Consider the following 17,901-nt stretch of genomic DNA (forward strand, 5'->3'; position numbering starts at 1 on the left):
AGCTTTAACAGAGCTGGCAGTCATCTGTCATTGAGACTGTGGACTTATCCATGTATGGCATTTCTATGCTTTTAAATGTCTCTTGACATTTAAATTAGAACTTTACATTTACATTTGGAAGAAAAGGTTTTCCAAAAGAGGTGGGTCAGCTTTTGACAAAGATGTAAAATATTTGACAGTTTCTGAAGTGCTTATGTAAGAAGAGTCATATTTCAGGAAGACATCACCAAGGACTTCAGAGCTTTCAGTTTATTTTCAAACCATATTTTATGATGCAAGATACTTTGTTTTTAATCTATAGTGTAATTTCCACAAGAGTCCATTGCACGTGATTGCACAGACCATAATTTTCTACAAAAATAGAGCAGCTCATTGAAATCTCCAGCATTATAAGGACAGTTGAGAGCATGGAAGGTGACTCTACTGGTCTGGAGGTCACTTAGTTTTCCTGTGAGGAGCACAAGAGCATTCTTTGTAATGTGATGCAGACTTTGCTTCTAACTTGCATTTTCTGGCTTTTGAATTATTAGAAGAGTGGATAGATCACATACAACATCTGTAGTACAAAACAGGTTTCAGAAAACTATGAAGGGACACTTTACAACTTTAATATAGATGTAGGTAAGCTGGAAATAGGAAAATACATTTTGGGCAGCAGTAAAAACAGTTCTCCTTTGCAGTCTTCCTTAAAAGTAATGTTTCTAATTATAAGTGTCGTTTTTGACTATTTAACATTATGTAGTTAAACCAGCTGCTCAATGAGTAAGAATAGACTGAAGAAATTTAAATAAATGCTGATCCGCTTTGAATTAAAATTGAAGTTTGCTCTGCACCTAGTTAGTAGCAAGTCTTCCTTTCCTCAAATTACTGTTCTTTTTCAGATGTGTATGTCAAATGCACTGGTTCAAATAGCTCAGACCAAGTAACGGATTGGAAATAATTGTGGTAGCTTAAGTAAAATAAACAGTCATAGTCCTGAAGTCTCTGTTATAACAATCTACTGGGCTTGGGTTGTAAATGTGACAGAAGCTTCCTATAGTACAGCCTTAAAAGCAAAGCTGCACTACTCATTTTTCTTAAAAAACTAAAACCCCATGAAGAAGCAGAGCTGAGAGCCCCGGTCTGCAAGCCAGCACGGAGACTTTGCCTGCATGGGTTGTCTCCCACCAGCCTGGGCGATCAGATAGCTCATGGCAATTAGTCTTAATAAAGCAGTTGTGTGTTCCTGGGTGGAATAGCTGGCTCTACTAATTGCTGGCAGCCACTTCAGGGATTCTGGCTCCTTACATTTAAGAGGAGAATCATATGACTTCATGCTCGGTTGTTGGCTTGTTAACGTGACCTTTCCTTTTCCCTCCTCCCTGTAGTTTCAGTGTGGGAAACTAAACAGTGCAGCAGTGTCAGTTTAAGGTTTCCCCCTAAAGCAGCAGGCAAAGAGCAGAAACTTAGAGAAGCAGAAATACTCTGAGATGACTGTCTGAGTTTGGTTTTTCCTATGAGTAACTACTAATTGGATGTAGGAAAGGTCTCAGATGCCTCAACCCTGTTCTGGCTGGCCTTCAGTATGGCCAAGGAGCAGCTGCATCCATGGAGTGTAATTCCCTGTTTGAGGCAGGTGCTGCTGGAGCAGCTCCTCACAGCAAGTAAAGCTGCCACGCTGGATGGGATGTGGGGACTCAGGGTGCTCCAAGGGGCATCTCCCTGGTTGCAGTGTTTCAAGGATGCACTCAGAGCAGGGTCACAGGAAATACAGTGCATACAGGCACTGTCTTAAACAAGTGCAAGCCTTCCCAAAAGCCAAAGGTGACAGTCAGTTAGAGTTTGTCCAGTTTAGTAGGAGGATGGCAGCCTGTGGCTTTGGGATGACTCCTGGGACTAGTATTCAGCTCTGCGACTGGGTAGGTGAAAAAAAAACCAAAACCAAAAAAACAAACAAACAAACAAAAATTGTTATTATGTTCTATTACATTCTCTTACTTTTCTTGGTCAGAGTGTAGAGTTGCAAAAGTCCATCCTGATGTATTTAGGCAAAAGGAGAAAAGGGATATTTAAGTTGGCAAGTGAACAGAATTGCTGTCAAAAGTAATTTCTATATTGCATAACTGATGTGAGATCTGAGTCCATCAGCTCTTCCTAAGAAAAGGAATTGGTTTTTACATGATTTGAACGTTTTGGAGTTGGTATTACTTTGATTTTTTCCCCTAGAATATGTGATTTCTGTAAGGGAAACAAGCAGACAAACCCAGAGAAATACCAAAGCTACACTATGTGAATTCAGAAGCAACAAAAACCACTGCAGAAAGTACTGTGATAGGAAGCCAATCCAGTTTGTACTCTCACTTTTGCACTAGGCAAGATGATCAAAATGCAAATTGGATCGTGGTTACTGGCAATGTTTAGCGTTTCAACACTAAAGGGAAGATGGGGAAGACATAGGGAGAAAACACTGCTCAATCCCTCTTGGAAAAGTGGAAGCTGTGCATCATGTCCCATGGGAAAGGCAGTAGTATGGCAGCAACACCTCAGAGCTGTGGGACTGTGTGTGAGGGAGCTAGAGATCGATAGTGCCTGGAGAGAGGGATTCTGACTCCACTTTCCCAGCTGGCAGTGACAGGGTGGAGTCCTTGTTCTGCTGTCTGCTCAAAAAGTTTTGTTTTGTTTTGTTTTTCTTATATAGTGCTCATCTACTGCAAAAACTGTGACCTGCCCAAAACAGGGAACAGATGATAGAGGTTTTTGAACAAGAGACATTTATGAGGCATTTGGTGGTAGAAAGTACTCTGTGAACTAAACAAGTGATGATGGGAAAATGCATTGCATATTACGATAGTAATTTCAAGTCATCAGATACCAAATTCAAGTCATAAGATACCAAATTTGTTGTAATTTACTGACAATCTAGAAAGCTGGGTTTCAGCTCCCTAGCAGTTTTTTTCTGACTTAACTTTGGTTCCACTTAGTTGAAAGCAAGGAAGCAAAGGGGAGTCAAAACTTGTTGCAGGCAAAATTGCTGAAACCTGCAAATGCTCAGCAGTACCACTACTCCTCTTGCTTTTACTGAACAGCTGCAGGCAGCTTCCAGTTCCCTGACTCAAAGGGAAATTTGGCAGTTTAGTTTTCTTTTTTTTGTCCACTCTGCATTCAAACTGTACAGGCTGAAAAGTCAACCTGGAATCAATAGGAGGTAAAAACATGATTTTGCACTCCTGTTTTAATTAATTTGTTAATAAATATGTTAGAATGCAAGCTACCTCCCACTCAGATGAGATTAGCTCCTCTGTTCACAGCAGGACTCAAAAACTGCAGAACAACAGGCCTCTAAGGGCTGACCTTAGCTAAGAAACCCAGCTGACCCAGCTAAGAAACAAGGTCTCTAACTGTAGAAATCTAGACCAATTACTCTAATCCAGCTGTGGCTGGAAAGCACACATTTCAGGCTCATGTTACAGCATGTCCAACAAGTTCTGGGTACCATGTGGTAGAGCAAATCCATATGTGTAGCTGTTACCATCCTCATCCTTGTATTTATTGGTGTTCCTACTCCCCAGAACGTTTCCGTGCTGGAGAACCACCACTGGCGCTCCACCGTGGGCATGCTTCGAGAGTCACGGCTGCTCGCCCACCTGCCCAAGGAGGTCACGTAAGTGTCCACCACAAGCACTGACACCAGGTTGTGGCCTTCTCCCTTCTTAAAAGCACGCTGGCAAAGAGGCCCAGGCTTTCTGAAGCCTGTTCTGACAGGCTGAACTTGGTGTGACTACCAAATCATGAGACAAAGTTGTATGGCAGAAGTGTTTTTTAAGACCTATCCACTTCTGCAGCACAGGAATGGCCACTCTCAGCACCAGGAACACGGAGAGTCCCAGCAAGGGTGGACTTGTTCAGTGGATTGCTGACATTTTTCATTTTACATAGCACCAACTGAATATGGAAAGATTTAGTGATTAAAAACAAGAAATTGAAGGAGTTGGTCAAGGAACATCAAGACTGCTCTGGACTTCCACACCTCACTGAGGGAATCCAGTTCAGTCTTTATGGATAAAGCAAAAAAAATGAGCAGCCACATTGGCCAAGTTGCTGCTAGCTTTTTACTTGTGTTAGTCCCACCAAGGATGGGAGATTGAGACAGTGAACAGACTGCAGTATTAAATTTTAAATCTCAAGTGACTCTCCCAAGAATATAAACAAGATACCTGCAAGCAATAAGCTCCATATCCCTCCAGAAATTCTTTGCATCAGACCAACAACTTTAAAGAACTTCAGTCTAGACCTTCACAACTTAGACTGCAACTTCAAAGTTGCAGGATTCACCACTCAGCTCTGAGCAGCTGAAGTAAGACGTGAACGTTTTTCTTGATGCAACATGCTGTTGTTTCAGGGTGGATTTTTTTGTACTTTCCTGGTGCTTTTCAGAAACTTTCAGAACAACCTGTGCCAACAAGCATTTTTCTTCTACATTATCTATTCTTTTTGAACCCATTTTGGCAGGTAGAACAGTTGTACCCTGCAAACCCCAGCAGAGACTGACTAAACAGATCAGACTGGGTCCATAAAGAAAAGAGGGAGCTTTATGCCTGCTCCAGTGATCAAGAGCAGGTTTTGAGCTCTTAATGTTGAATGGTTCCATGATTATAGTGGCTTTTTTACCTTTATTGCAGACAGGACATTGAGCAGCAGTTGGGCTCCCTGATCTTGGCAACAGACATCAACAGGCAAAATGAGTTTTTGATCCGTCTGAAATCTCACCTTGACAATCAGGATTTGAGGCTGGAGGATGCACAAGACAGACATTTTATGCTTCAGGTAACTTCAGGGTTTTTTTTAATTGTTTTTATTAATTTTTCAGGTCACAGTATTTCCTAGTACATGTTTAGAGGAGTATATTATTATAGCATGTCTGGACATCAGCCTCTTCTTACCTATTACTATAAACACTTCCCTTCTGCCACCTTCTGGCACATCAGGCAAGCATAAGGTGCTTCCTTATGTAATTTCCTTGAGTTAAAAAGCTGTAAATGAAACAGATACAGGAGAGTGTCAAATGCTAAGGAATGAAGATAAGTTAGTAATTTATTTTTTTTTTCCAGAACACTGCTTCTCTTGCCAGGTAATGCTTCAGTTGTAGTCTCACTCTCTCTTCTGGCAAATGTCCCTCCACTGGTGTTATTTTCTAGCACAGTGCAGGAGAGCCCACTCATTGGTGTTTTTTTCCAGGACAGCCTGACATCAGGTCTCCAAGTCCTGTTCCTGTGATGGATGCTCAGAAACTGCCTCTGCAGAGACAGCTGTTGCCATGGCAGCAGATGCTTCTCTAGTGCATCTGCCCAGCTAATGAAAAACCCATGCTTTATTCAAAAATCAGATAGGTTCACACTGGTTCTTCCAGCTAAGCAGCAGTCATTAGCAGACTCTTCAGAATAAACCTCTACCTATTAAAGCATTATTGTGATTAATGTAGCTACATATACTTGCTTCTTTGGAGAAATTAATTTAATTCCTAAATACATAAAGAAGTTGAAGTAATCTTTTTCATTTATAAAACAAAAACATATTTTCCTTCCATCAAAGTCACGGAAAAGGTGATAGCTGAAAGGAAGGAAGTGCAGATCTGTTAATTCTTCCCACTCCAGCACCATGGGAAATGTAGTAGCTTCTCACCTGTCCTGCCTCAAAACCAATCTTCTGTCAGATTCCTGCACAGACTGTGCAGGGCAGAGTGAAAGGTTGATCGTACCCAGCTCTCAGGTATGGCAGAAAAGGTTTCTTATGCACTAGGAACTTAGGAACAAGGGAAAAGACACAATAAGATTTACTTATCTGGTGGATTAGGTATGGAAGAAGAAAAGAAAAAATCAAGAAATCTTGATTGATTGGAGTAAGCTAAAGTATGTTTGAAAGGTCCTTTCAAGTAGACAATAACATTAAGGCTAATCAGCTTAATCCAAAGAGAAGAATGACTTTGGAGATTTCCCTCTGCTGCTTCACAGGTCTGAACCCTTACAGGAAATATTTATGTTTTCTTCCTGGGTGCCAGAATGACTTCTGACTTCTGTCAGACTGAATGACTCTGTTCTGTCTGTGAAGAAACAAGGCACATGATATTTTGTTCCAAGGCAGTAAGACAGGCAGAGTATTACATGGTTTACTTTTCTGAAGTAGTAACTGTTTTAAAAACCTTTTCCCCTGTACTCATTCTCCTAAAAAGCACTTAAAAGTACTAGTTAACTAAGTGAAACCAGGCCAGGGGCAGTGTGGAGAGCCCTGTGCTTAGCTTTGTAAACAAAAATATGCAGACATTAAGATGAAGTGTAAGTGAAGTGAGATGCAAGGTCACTCACTGAGACCGCAGAGAAATCGTGCCCAAATACACCAGCTTGGCTCTTCCCTTCCTTGTCATCAGCCATGGATGCTGAGCCAAGCAGTCAGCAGGAGCCAGCCCGAGGCTTTTGTTGGCTTATTCCTTGCAAGGAATATCCAAAACACTTTGCAGCTTTGGAATGTGGCCCTACTCTTGTTCTCACTACGGTAAGGCGGAGGGCTGAATGAAAGTTTTGTTTGCAGCTTAAATAAATGCTCTTTCCTCAAAGGGCACATTTGGGTGAGGCTGAGTCTCTGAAAGGTAACCTTAACCCTTCCCAGCATCGCTGGTGGGGCCTGGGAGTTTCATGACTGCAGGTTTACTGCTGAAAGCACTGCTAAAAAGTGACTTCTTTTCTCACTGCTACTTTCCTTCTTGCTTTCAGATTGCACTCAAGTGTGCTGACATTTGCAACCCTTGCCGGGTCTGGGATCTGAGCAAACAGTGGAGTGAACGGGTGTGCGAAGAGTTTTATCGGCAAGGTCAGCCCCTTCAACTCACAGCAGTCCCCTTTCACCTCAGCTTTCCATGGTTTGTGTGTGACAAGTCAGAGCCAGCACTGAAATGTCCCTTGGGAATGAGCTGTTCAGAGATGCTCTGCCTGACTGGAAAAGTGGGAAGGAAGGGGTAGAAGAGCAACAAGTGTTTCTCTGCTCCTCTACCAGCATCAAGCAGGAGAGGGAGGGTTTTGTTGTGCCTCAGCACTTGAATTCAGCTGAAAAGCCTATGGCTGGCTTCTTCTCTGAGACCCTCCAATCACCATGACCATTTCTGAGCTGGAATGGTGCCAGTGCCACACTGCCCCAAAATCCTAGCACTGTGTTTTGACTCGCTTTTCATGCTCCCACTGCAACTCTGATGAGAGCCTTACCCTCACTGTTTCCCAAATATGACACGTTCTCCTGCCTGCAAATGCAGAGAAAGGGTTCAAACACGCTTCCCAGCATGCTGTTGGAAAGGGCCAAAGCAGGCAAGCCAAACCTCAGCTAGAACCTATTGCAAATGTTTTCAGACCCCTGCAGAGAGCACAGTCAAGCAGGGGGTTCTTTGAAACACAGTAATTAGACCATTTGGCTCTATCTGCATAGGCAAGGTCATGCTGTGCTACAATACAGGGTGCAGCAGAGTTTAATCACTGCTAAATTTTTTGTTCAGAGCATCCTGAGAGTTGAAGGCAAGTGGAAGAGCATACAATGAAGTTCTTAGTTCATTTAATATTCTGCATTACAAAATTAAGCCACATCTGACCTGGTGCCTGGTACAGTTAGTCTGTAACAAGGACAAGCAGGTCAGCAAGTTAATTTTCAGACACTGTCAGTTTAAGCTGGCAAAATGTCTTGCCTTTGAAGCAACATAAGCAACTTGCCCAATGCAGGTTTAGTTAGTTAGGTGTGTAGTGAAGGCATAATCAGTAAGCAGCTCAGGAGGTGCAGCTCCTCACCTTTAGTGTATTGGGGGACTGTGCTGAGAAAGACAACTCTTACAAATGTAAGCTTTGTCCACTGCCCTCAAGATTTGTTAGTCTAACATCTAAAACAGACCTCTGACAGGGGATACCTGAGTACATGAGACCAGTAAGAACCATCACAGGAAGAAAAGGAGCATTTTTTATGGGACAATTATACAGAACCTGCTCTATCACTAGTGGCTGTATAATGATGTTCAGTGGTACAGTACTCCCAGTGTTAAATAGTATGCATTTAGATACCATTGTAGCTTTAAAGTGTTTCTGTAGACCTCTCTACCCCTTTACACATAATGATGGGGCTTGAAGGTATTCTCAAAATACACGACATACTACTAAGTTTAACATCTGGATATCATAAGGTTTCTTGTTTTGATTTTTAATTATAGATGAGACTGATAATACCACAATTAGTGCTTTGTTTAATCTTCCTTCTGGAACAGATAGAAAGTTTTAACTTTTTTTTTTTTTTATAAACAATTCTGAGGTCATTTTAATAGAGACTCAGATCCTGATCTTCTAGTGTTCTAGTGTATCTACACTACACATTAGTAAATAAAATATACAATCCAGCTACATTTCAGGGAGCATCTGACACCTACAGCAGCGTAGGCCTTTCCTAGAAAAATACTTCAACTTGTTTTCAGATCTTTTAAAAGTCAGCACAGCTAGAAACACAGGGTAAGTAACTTGATTTATATATATGAAACTGCAAGTAGTAAGAAAAAGCTTTCAAGGAAATGGCTAATGTTGAAGCAGCATTAATGATAAGTTTCTCTGTTAAAATTTTAAAATTGCTTAGGTTTTTCCTAGCATGAAAGTTCTCAGGAAGAAATTCACGCAGTTCTTTTCATAGTAACTTGAAACAAAAATATTGACTGCCATTTTAAGTTCTTACCATGCAAAAGCAAATCTTATTTTTGTCAATTCAGTGACTTCTGAAAGACAAGATGTAGATATACTTTGAGCCAGACAGGTCAACCATATTCTACCCAGAACACCTACAGAGAGGATATCACCGGAGTTAGAAACTTTCTTTTAGTCACAAATTTTTGGAGTGGTAGATGAGAAGACAAATTGCACATTTGGAAACATGAGAGACTGTTATTGTGTCTCAGTTTTGCTAAATTGTTCCTTTTGATTGTTCATGAAGCTACAAATGTTTTCCTGATACTTTCTAAGCACTCAATTAGAACTGAAAATACTCTGCTCACATTTAGGAAGCGATTGCATGCTGCAGAGGGAAGAAAGGCGAGGCTTAGAAATGCACACAGTGTTTCATAAGGGGCTGTAAAACCTGCGTGGCACAGTAGCACAATAGTAAAAACTGTTAGTGGGGAGAAAAGAGCTTTTAAACAAAACTAGCAGATTTAAAGCAAAATGTTTCTTTATGGGTTGAATACAGTGTTTTGTCTAAACTAACAGGTCTGTCTTTCTTACAGGAAAGTTTTTCCTAACCAGCCCTCACTATGTTCTTATTGATAAATCACATGGACAAAATATTATTGTCTGAGGGGAAGTGGCACATGTTAGTTTGCACACAGTTAACTCTCACTTCCTTTCCGTGCTGTAGACAGGAAAAATCCTGTATCTCATGCAGTATCCAGGATTGTACACTGGCATGGAAAGCTAACAATCACAAAGGATGAACTTGTTGCACTCAGACAGAATTTGTTTTAAGAAAATCCCTACACCCAAAATTTAACTCAGAGCAATCTTTACATGAAGTAATTGCAGGCACAGGGGGATGCAGTCTCTCCAGTAGAAAAAGTGACTGTTTTGTATGGAAGTGAGCAAATTACACCCTCTGAGATGTTTTTTTTTGCTGAATGCTTAAATCCAGCATGGTCATTGCTATTGATTACCTTCAACTCCATAGAAAACATCTCTTGCCATCACTGTGGATGGAAGCCTGTCCTGTGTGACCATTTCTGCAGGAATAATTTCTGCTGACTGTTTATAAGCATCTTCTCAATGTCAAACCTGGTCAATTCTGCATCAGGAGCAATCTGAGGTGGCATCTGGGGTGAGCAGATTCCCCAGCAAGGTTTTTCTTTCAACAATTTGAAACTGTCCCCAGGGCTGGTCACAGCAGGAGCTGTCTGCAGCATTTTTCAGGACAGTCCTGGATTTGGAACTGGAGACCTCCTGGTCCAATTAGTCAAATACCCTGCTCTGAAGGTGGCCAGGAGTTCAGCCAACTACTTCACTGTCTCGAGTCAGTCTGTGCAGGTGCCTCTCTGGAGACTGCCTGGACAGCCCAGGAAATAAATATGCTCAGTGCAGCAGCGAAGGCATAGCTTGATACCCAGCTACTGCCCAGACTTCTCATTTCATCCTTTTTCCACATTTATAACTTGAACTCCATAGCTCTTGACACTTGAAACATTTCTGGGGTCCATGCTTTGGCCTTTATTGGTTTGTTAGTGCAGCCATAGCTGTGGGCTGCCAGCCTCCAGCACTCTTGCCTTTACGAGCCACTTCCACAAGAATACACCAGCAATTTCCAGCACAGTACTACTGGAGATGTGTTTCTTCTAAAATTGTTACACCCCAGTTTTCTGCTAGGAAGAGATTTGAACAATGAGTAAAGAAACCAGAGTGTCTTAAAAATCTTTCACATGAGAGAGTCTGTTTTAAAAATTTAGGTCCTCAGAACACTTACATGCTCAAATTTAATGTTCATCTAAAAGTCTTCTTTTCTTAGATTTTAGTTTGTATGGATAATTGGTTTCTCTGATACCTAAAAAATAAAAATCCAGAGAATGAAGGTATTTACACATTTACCATGGTCATCATTGATAGAAGATTCCAATTCCTCACACATCTGCAGACATAGTAAAAGTGTGGCATAGGTATGGAGAAGAGATAAAAGTGGCAGAAAATAATTTTTTTCTATTTTTTTTTTTTATTTTTGCAGGTGATCTGGAACAAAAATTTGAACTGGAAATAAGTCCCCTTTGTAATCAGCAAAAGGATACAGTACCAAGCATCCAGATTGGTAAGTATTAGTTTCATTTTCTTCGTGTTTATCTCACTATGGCAGAAGCTCTAAGAAACTTCTATCCACCACATGCCCCACTCCAATACAGTTATTTTAACAATAAGAGCTGCAGATACCATTAGAGTTAAAAAATGTGTTCTAAATTAAAATGTTCAAAAAGAAACCTATCTAAGCCAAATGTTCAACAGAAAGACAAAGCAGTCTTTGCATAGGGGAAAAATTCCCATGGGGAAAAATTGCAGCCAGTGTTAAACACTGGTTGCTTTCTTGTCTGAAATTTCCTCAGAGGGTTGCTAACTGTCATAGAGTTTACTGTGACACAGGCAAGTAAAGCCATATCTTGTCATGTATGCTGGTCAGAAGCTGTGCATTTCAAAATTAATTGATGTCTGCTGTTATTTCTCATCAGGGCTTTTGCCACTTACCTTGCTGGTGTGTTTTTGAGGTACTTGGTGGGGCAGTGCACTTGTGGAATTAACTTGTTGCTCACCAGCTGTCCCCTGTGTGTTTCTCCAGGGTTCATGACGTACATCGTTGAGCCGCTCTTTGAGAGGTGGGCCCAGTTTACAGGCAACACACCCCTCTCTGAAAATATGCTAAACCATCTCAGGAGGAACAAGGCCAAGTGGAGAGGTTTGCTCCACAAGCAGCACAGCAGTAGTAGGAGCAACGACCACTCAGGCCAAGTGACTGGCAGCCAGGAACAGACTTTAAATGAAGAAGAGACTCCTTAGTGTCAGCTTTGCACTTCTCCTTCTCGCACTGCTATCTCCGTCTTGGTCACAGCAGCAAACAAGGTCCTGGGGAGCAGGAGCCTGTTGTCAACACCGTGCAAAGGCAAGAAATGGCAAAGCTCTAAGGGTCCTCACGAACACACCCATGGTTCTGCTGGGATTCTTTCTGATCTTCATGTTCCTCTCCCCTCTCTCCATTCTGCGCATGCCTGATGCCGTTTGTCACTCCTGACCCCAAACTGCCCCGTTGCGGAGTCCCCTGTCAGCAGCAGGGAAGCCAGGCCAGTTCCGACTGCCATGAAGCAGGGAGGATTGCTGAGAATAGGGGGCACAGAGAGGCACTCTTGGTGATCTTTTCATCTACCATAAGTCATATTGTGGCATATGTATATAGGCCCAGAGTGCCACACCCTTTCTAGGCTGGCAGCTGGGCTGCACATGAAACCACCAGCATCTCCATCATCCAGAGGTCATGGACTGAGCAGGACGGTGCTCGCAGAGGGCAGAGAGTCGGGTTGTTTTAGTAGTTAAAAACCTTTTTAACTTTTGTATTCTGTGCACTAAACAACAGATCTATAAACCTTGGACTGAGGTTACTCTCCATATACACACCCCCAGTGTAACAAGGCTCGTTTTGGTAATCATTTTTATGCCACTTTGGATAAAAGATGGGCATCTTCTCATTGCAAGGAACAGCATTCCCTCACAGCCAAAAGGGAAGGTGTAGTACAGTCTAAACCTTTGAAACACGAACAGATCTATCTTTTGAGTACTGTTTCAAGTTACCTGTTTATATTCATATGTGTACATTTTCTGTAAATAGAAAGCGCTACTGATTCCCATGCCAAAATACTGGAGTACTGTGGGATGATTGCTACCTGTAAAAACATTGGCACTGTGAACAGAATACTGTTAGTTTTAATACAAGAGAAAGCATTTGTAAATATGGTATAGAGTTTATTAATATACACCATTGTTTGTGGATAAAAGCCTTAACTTCTAGCATCCTTCATCTTCTGATAGCTGCCAAAATCATACGATTACAAGATATGATTCTGAACTGCCTTTCCACTATCCAAGGTGTATCAAAGGTCATTAAGGAATGAAGTCTGGCAGGATAACTTCTTGAAAACTTCAAACACATTCCATATGGGTCCGTGTTGTTAATCCATGGCACCTTGCACATTTGGTCTAGGCAAATGTTTCACAGAGCCTGAAGTTTTAAGTTAAAAAAAAACTACCCAGGCACCACAGCAACACCACATGATTTGACAGTTCAGCCTGATTACCATTTATTCAAGAGTGTGAATTTTTACTGAATAGCTTAGTGATCTACAAAGCACGACATTATTTCTGGAGTTCAGTTGTTTTCTTGAGAGATGTTGCAGTGTAGCTGATTTTTTCCCCACATTCCCTCCTTAGATAGTCAGCATCAAAATGCATTTGTATTTTTCTTTTAATTAAAAGAATACTTCAACTGACTTTTTAGATTAGTCTCAGTCAATGAAGGAAAAAAACGTGTTGTGGTCAGACTATTAAAAAAAAAAATCCTCTTAGCTATTATAGTGGCTGAGGAATTTTCTATGATCTCATGTTTGTGAAAGATAACTTGGCCTTAACTATGCCATAAACAACCTCAGTTCCGAAAGTCTTTATTAAACTTTACTTAAGCTTCCACCATTTCAGTGAGATTGTATTCTCAGACACTACTCTGTTGCACCAAAGGGATTGTCCCCCGCTCCTCTGCCCCCAGAAAGAATAACACCATCCTGGTGAAGTACAGCATGGTTGTAAACTCCCCATACATCAAATCTGTACAGTTGCTGTCCAACAGAATGAGCAGGTACAGCCAGGTAATCACATTTGGATAGTCAGGTTGGGATGTGAAGACCTTGAAGAGGCCAACAAAGAAAGAGCTTTTTAAGTTGGTGTTTGAGAAACACTAAAAAGATGCTTACTCACAGAAGTGCAAGGGAAAATATAATAAAATATAATACATTCTTCTAAATTACAGGAGATACTGACTTGATGAGAGAAAGTTCCTGCTCATAAGGTGACTGATATGTTTAGAGGAAAATAAAAAGCATAAGTATTAGTGAAGGATGATTTACTCCACTAATTCTTTGTATGTATCTTCAGAGAAAAGAGGCTGAAACCCAGTGAAGTAAAAAGGGGCAAAGCACAATGAGCAAACAAAAGCACTCCAGCAATGGTTTTCCACCCCTCCACTGTTATGTAAGGTACAACCAATAGAAAAACTACTTCTTTCTCCCACTTATCTAAATGAGATTCATAAAATAGAGGGACAACATCAAGCAAAGGGCACTCAAGAGAGCTGTAGTAGAATTTAATTGTTTCTAACTACAGCATGTAAGTGTCTTCTTAACCTTGGGGAAGTGGTGGGGGTGGAAGCACCACCACTTTGCAGCTTTTTAGGTGTACCTTTGCTTCCTGACAGATGTAGGACAATTATTAGGATGTTATGTGAGCAATGTAATGCACTGCTTAGAAGCATTTAAGTCCATACAAAAGGATGTAATTTCCTGTGTTTTGTCTTTTTACTAAGAAATGGAAGCCCTTTTCCATCTACTTCAAAGAATTTTTTTAAAAGGTTCTGAAATTTAGTAAAATCCAGTGTCTAGCAGGTTAAAAAGCTCTTGACAGAAACAGTGTCGAGCTGTTTCTGAAGCGCTTCCAGAAAATAGGTCCAACAGGAAAGCTTAGGTACAAATCAAATTTTGTTACAGCCACATTAAACCCAAGCCCTTTTCTACAAGTGGAACCTACAGGTTCCATTACAAGTTTGCCCTTATCACCAGTTAAAACTTTCCAACTTTAAAAAGTTCTGAAAATTATCAGGCTGTGGGGGATTTTTGTGCACTGAACATACCAGCTAGATTTCAATCACCTTGTCTAATGAAACAGTGCTTGAAAGAGGTTCAGGGTGGCCCAAGCAACACTTCTGTGCTTGTGAGCCAAACCCATTACACAGGTTTGGGCCTGGGCCAGTTTGCCTCAGGTGCTCCATACAGAAGTGCTTGGAAAAGGTAGGCTCTGGCAGCAGATGCCTGGCAGCCAGGTTCCCTGGGGTCTGTAATGCAAAATGGAACCATCTGATTTCCCGTAGAAACCATAACTGGTACCAGCCAATCCAACAGCGCCAGTGCTCAGCACATGCAGGTGTGATACATCAGGTATTCTCTGGTTTGGACAGCATTTCTGCCCTGGGGCTTCTCCCCAGTGTGCCAGCAGGCTGCTGGTGCACAGAATAGAAATGCTGTGCAGGTAACACACATTTTGGTGGTGTCAGCCCTATCAGCCACTTTACAGAAGGCCTTTGCAAATTATTTTCCCTTCCCACTGGGCCAGTGCAGCTGAGAGATTTTGAAGTTTTCAAACTGTGTTAAACTTTTCATACATAGAAAGAGGGGAAAAAAAGCTGTTAAAAGCAGGATGTTAAAATGTTTTTATGCCCCACAAATGCAATTTAAATCTAGCTCCTCTAAAAATGAAGATTTCATACCATCTAAGAGGTAATTCTGTGCCTTGTGATAACAAGTGAAAATCTTAGGCTGGTTAAAATAATGCATATGTATGCATTGTCATTAAGTAAAGATTTTACCTACCTTTGTGTTTTTAAGTGTCAGTGGTCCAGCCACCAGTCAGATGGGGAATAAAAGGACTATTGACAACACGTATCTTTGGAATACAAGGATCAAAGACAGGAGTAGCGGAGATTAAATAGAATCTGTGGAGGAAAAAAAACCCCCAAAACCCAAAAAAAACACATGATCTGCAGTTGTATCTAACCTAATCTACAACACAGATCAATTCTTTTTGTCTAAACTTGGTTTTCATGAAGAAAACCAAAGCCTCCCCAGGGATTAATGAGAAAGCTGTAAATGAGATAAGGCTGTTGTTACACTGCATAGTTATCTCACCAGCTTTTGCACTCGAGGGTTTAAATTCCTGTTAAAGTTTCCATCAAATTAGACACGGAATGGACACTTAGCCCTTCCAAATGAATTCTCCTCAGAAAGGAGAAACTCAAGTAGTCACAATTTTATTTTCAGGTATCAGCCAGGGTACCAGCCATAATTTATTGCCTTATATTTGAAGTCACTCAACTGAGTTGTCCATAATGTATGCCTGTCATTAGAGGACACGAGGTATTGGGCAAGAGTCCAAGTTTGAACACCACACGCAACCCGTTTTCCTGTGGCTGAAAAGACTTTATTTGGGGTTCTTTCAGCCCTTACATAGTTTTTTCCAACCAGGTGGACTGGTGGAAGGAACAACACCCCCTTTTGGTCCCATTGGTGAGACCAGAGAAAACACACCCAGGACATCTGTTCAGTATTGTTTTGAGAAATATTATCTCTTTACAGTAACACAGTTCTGGAGAGAAACTGTTCCCAGGAACTTTCCCCTGGGAATAGATGAGCTCCTGACAGGCTGAAACCCTCTCAGGCTCAGAAATCCTGTCCACAGTATGCCCATTCCCCTCCTCATGTCACCACGTCACCCATGGCCTACAAAAATGAATAATTAAATTTGAATTAAAGCCTTGCAAATCCAAGAAAAGAAAGCCACCCCAAAACACAAAACAAAAACACAAGGCAAGCTTCATGCCATGAATATGTATTCTGATTACTTTGGTGCAAACTGTTGCTCTTTGTTTCTATAATCCATCCAATATTTTAGGTACATAAACTTTTAAGTGCAGAGCATAAGCTTGACTTCGATGTAAAATATATTCTGCTTATCTTTGAATTCAAGATTGTATATGTCATGTTTATTGTAAAGCATTTTATATATACATAGTCACATATCTTATACAACTCTATGGGCCAAACACTGGTCCCCCCATCTTCACTGGGACCAAGAATCAGCCCCCATATGTGCGTATATATGCCATATGCATCATTCTGAAAGGAAGCACTAGATTGTGTGAAAATGCTGTGACTGCTATGCAGTGATGCCAAGAGACTTAACTGTATCTTTTTTAACATACTGCTGTAAGTATTCATCATGTCGAAGAATGACAACTAATAAAAAAAAAAGTGAAGTGTTCCAAGTTCTTTGGTAAAGCCAGTTGATTGAAGGATCTCCTTTGCTTGCAGAAGACATTCTGGTTTGACAAGGCAGCAAAAGTCCCACTGCCTCTCCTTCCTACCAACAGAATAATCACTTTCCTGGTTCACTGTTTCTGAGAAGAACTTTTCTCTAAGTTTCCCCTTAGACTTGCTGTATGAATATGAATGGAGTTACCAGCAAGGAAAGCATTTCTATGTAATTTTCCTAAGCATGTAGTAGAAGGATTTTCAAACCCCAGGGAAAATGTTTCCCTGGTTAAGTATTTAAAGAAGAGTTTTCCTTAAACTATTGTTTCTGTTCCAGTAATGAGTTCTCCTTAGGATCATTGGTCAGTTTTAATCTCCATTTTCTCATTTCTGTTTCAGACCATGTTCTTTATATGTGCAACATGACAGAAGCTTGTGAAGTTTAATTGAAAATATGAGAAGTATTGATGTTCTGTACTGATAAATATTTCTAAGTGAGAAATACTTGTCATCACTGATGGATATTGCTGCAGGGACTCTTCTTGACTGACACATTTCTAAAGTCAGAATTAATTTGTACCTCAAAGTGTTCAGTAACAATACTCACACAGTTTGTGCCATGCAGATACTACAACTGAACAAAATACAGGAGCTGGAAATAAATTTTTTTCCAGTGCTATTTAGCCAACATTTTAAACTTCTCTAAAAAAACCATCCACCCTTCAGAATCACAGTGTTTTCCTGTGTTCCCCAGTTGCAAGCAGAACTGCAAAATTGATTTTAGAATGAAGCCCCTTAGAGATCTGTCCTATACAGGGTTGAAGTTTTGATGGTTTCTCCAGGAGTAGTTTTACATATTCACCATTGGAAAACCACTCTTTTTTTCTGTAACATTTAATAAATCCGTAAGATTTAACAGAGTTATTTTCAAGTACAGCTAAGTCAATATGTCTTCCCACTCTGCACAGGCACTGTCTGGATGAATGTTGATGTTTAATGGTTCAAAACAAAAAGGCAGGCCAGCAAGTTGAAATGCATCAATGTACAGCAAAAGAAAAATTAATTATATGGTAATATTTTTGTCCTAGCCAAAAACTTAATTATGGTTTAAAGTTCAGGTGGATAATCTTGGAAAGACATCAGTTCAACATGAGAAGAAACAATGTAATAGTATGGATGTGACAATCAGTTATGTGACAGATGCTACTTAGCTAAAGGTAAGGAAGGCAGGGTCTCTCCAATGCCCAATCCTCTTCAAGATAAAATGAGTGCTATTA

At 40.7% G+C, this 17,901-nt stretch overlaps 1 protein-coding gene across 3 annotated transcripts in view; it reads left to right on the top strand.

Moving 5' to 3' along the window:
- PDE7B (phosphodiesterase 7B) overlaps positions 1-16,651 on the top strand; it is a 169,496-nt gene extending 152,845 nt beyond the window's left edge. For all 3 annotated transcript variants that reach the window (XM_015621417.2, XM_015621416.2, XM_015621418.3), the window contains 5 exons: positions 3,549-3,640; positions 4,659-4,803; positions 6,744-6,840; positions 10,744-10,824; positions 11,344-16,651. In XM_015621417.2, the coding sequence (XP_015476903.1) occupies positions 3,549-3,640; positions 4,659-4,803; positions 6,744-6,840; positions 10,744-10,824; positions 11,344-11,561 (633 nt within the window). In that variant the 3' untranslated portion in view covers positions 11,562-16,651. The remainder of the gene's footprint in view (positions 1-3,548; positions 3,641-4,658; positions 4,804-6,743; positions 6,841-10,743; positions 10,825-11,343) is intronic.
- The last annotated feature ends 1,250 nt before the right edge of the window (positions 16,652-17,901 follow it).

The sequence above is a fragment of the Parus major genome, chromosome 3 (assembly GCF_001522545.3).
Source record: "Parus major isolate Abel chromosome 3, Parus_major1.1, whole genome shotgun sequence".
Taxonomy (NCBI): domain Eukaryota; kingdom Metazoa; phylum Chordata; class Aves; order Passeriformes; family Paridae; genus Parus; species Parus major.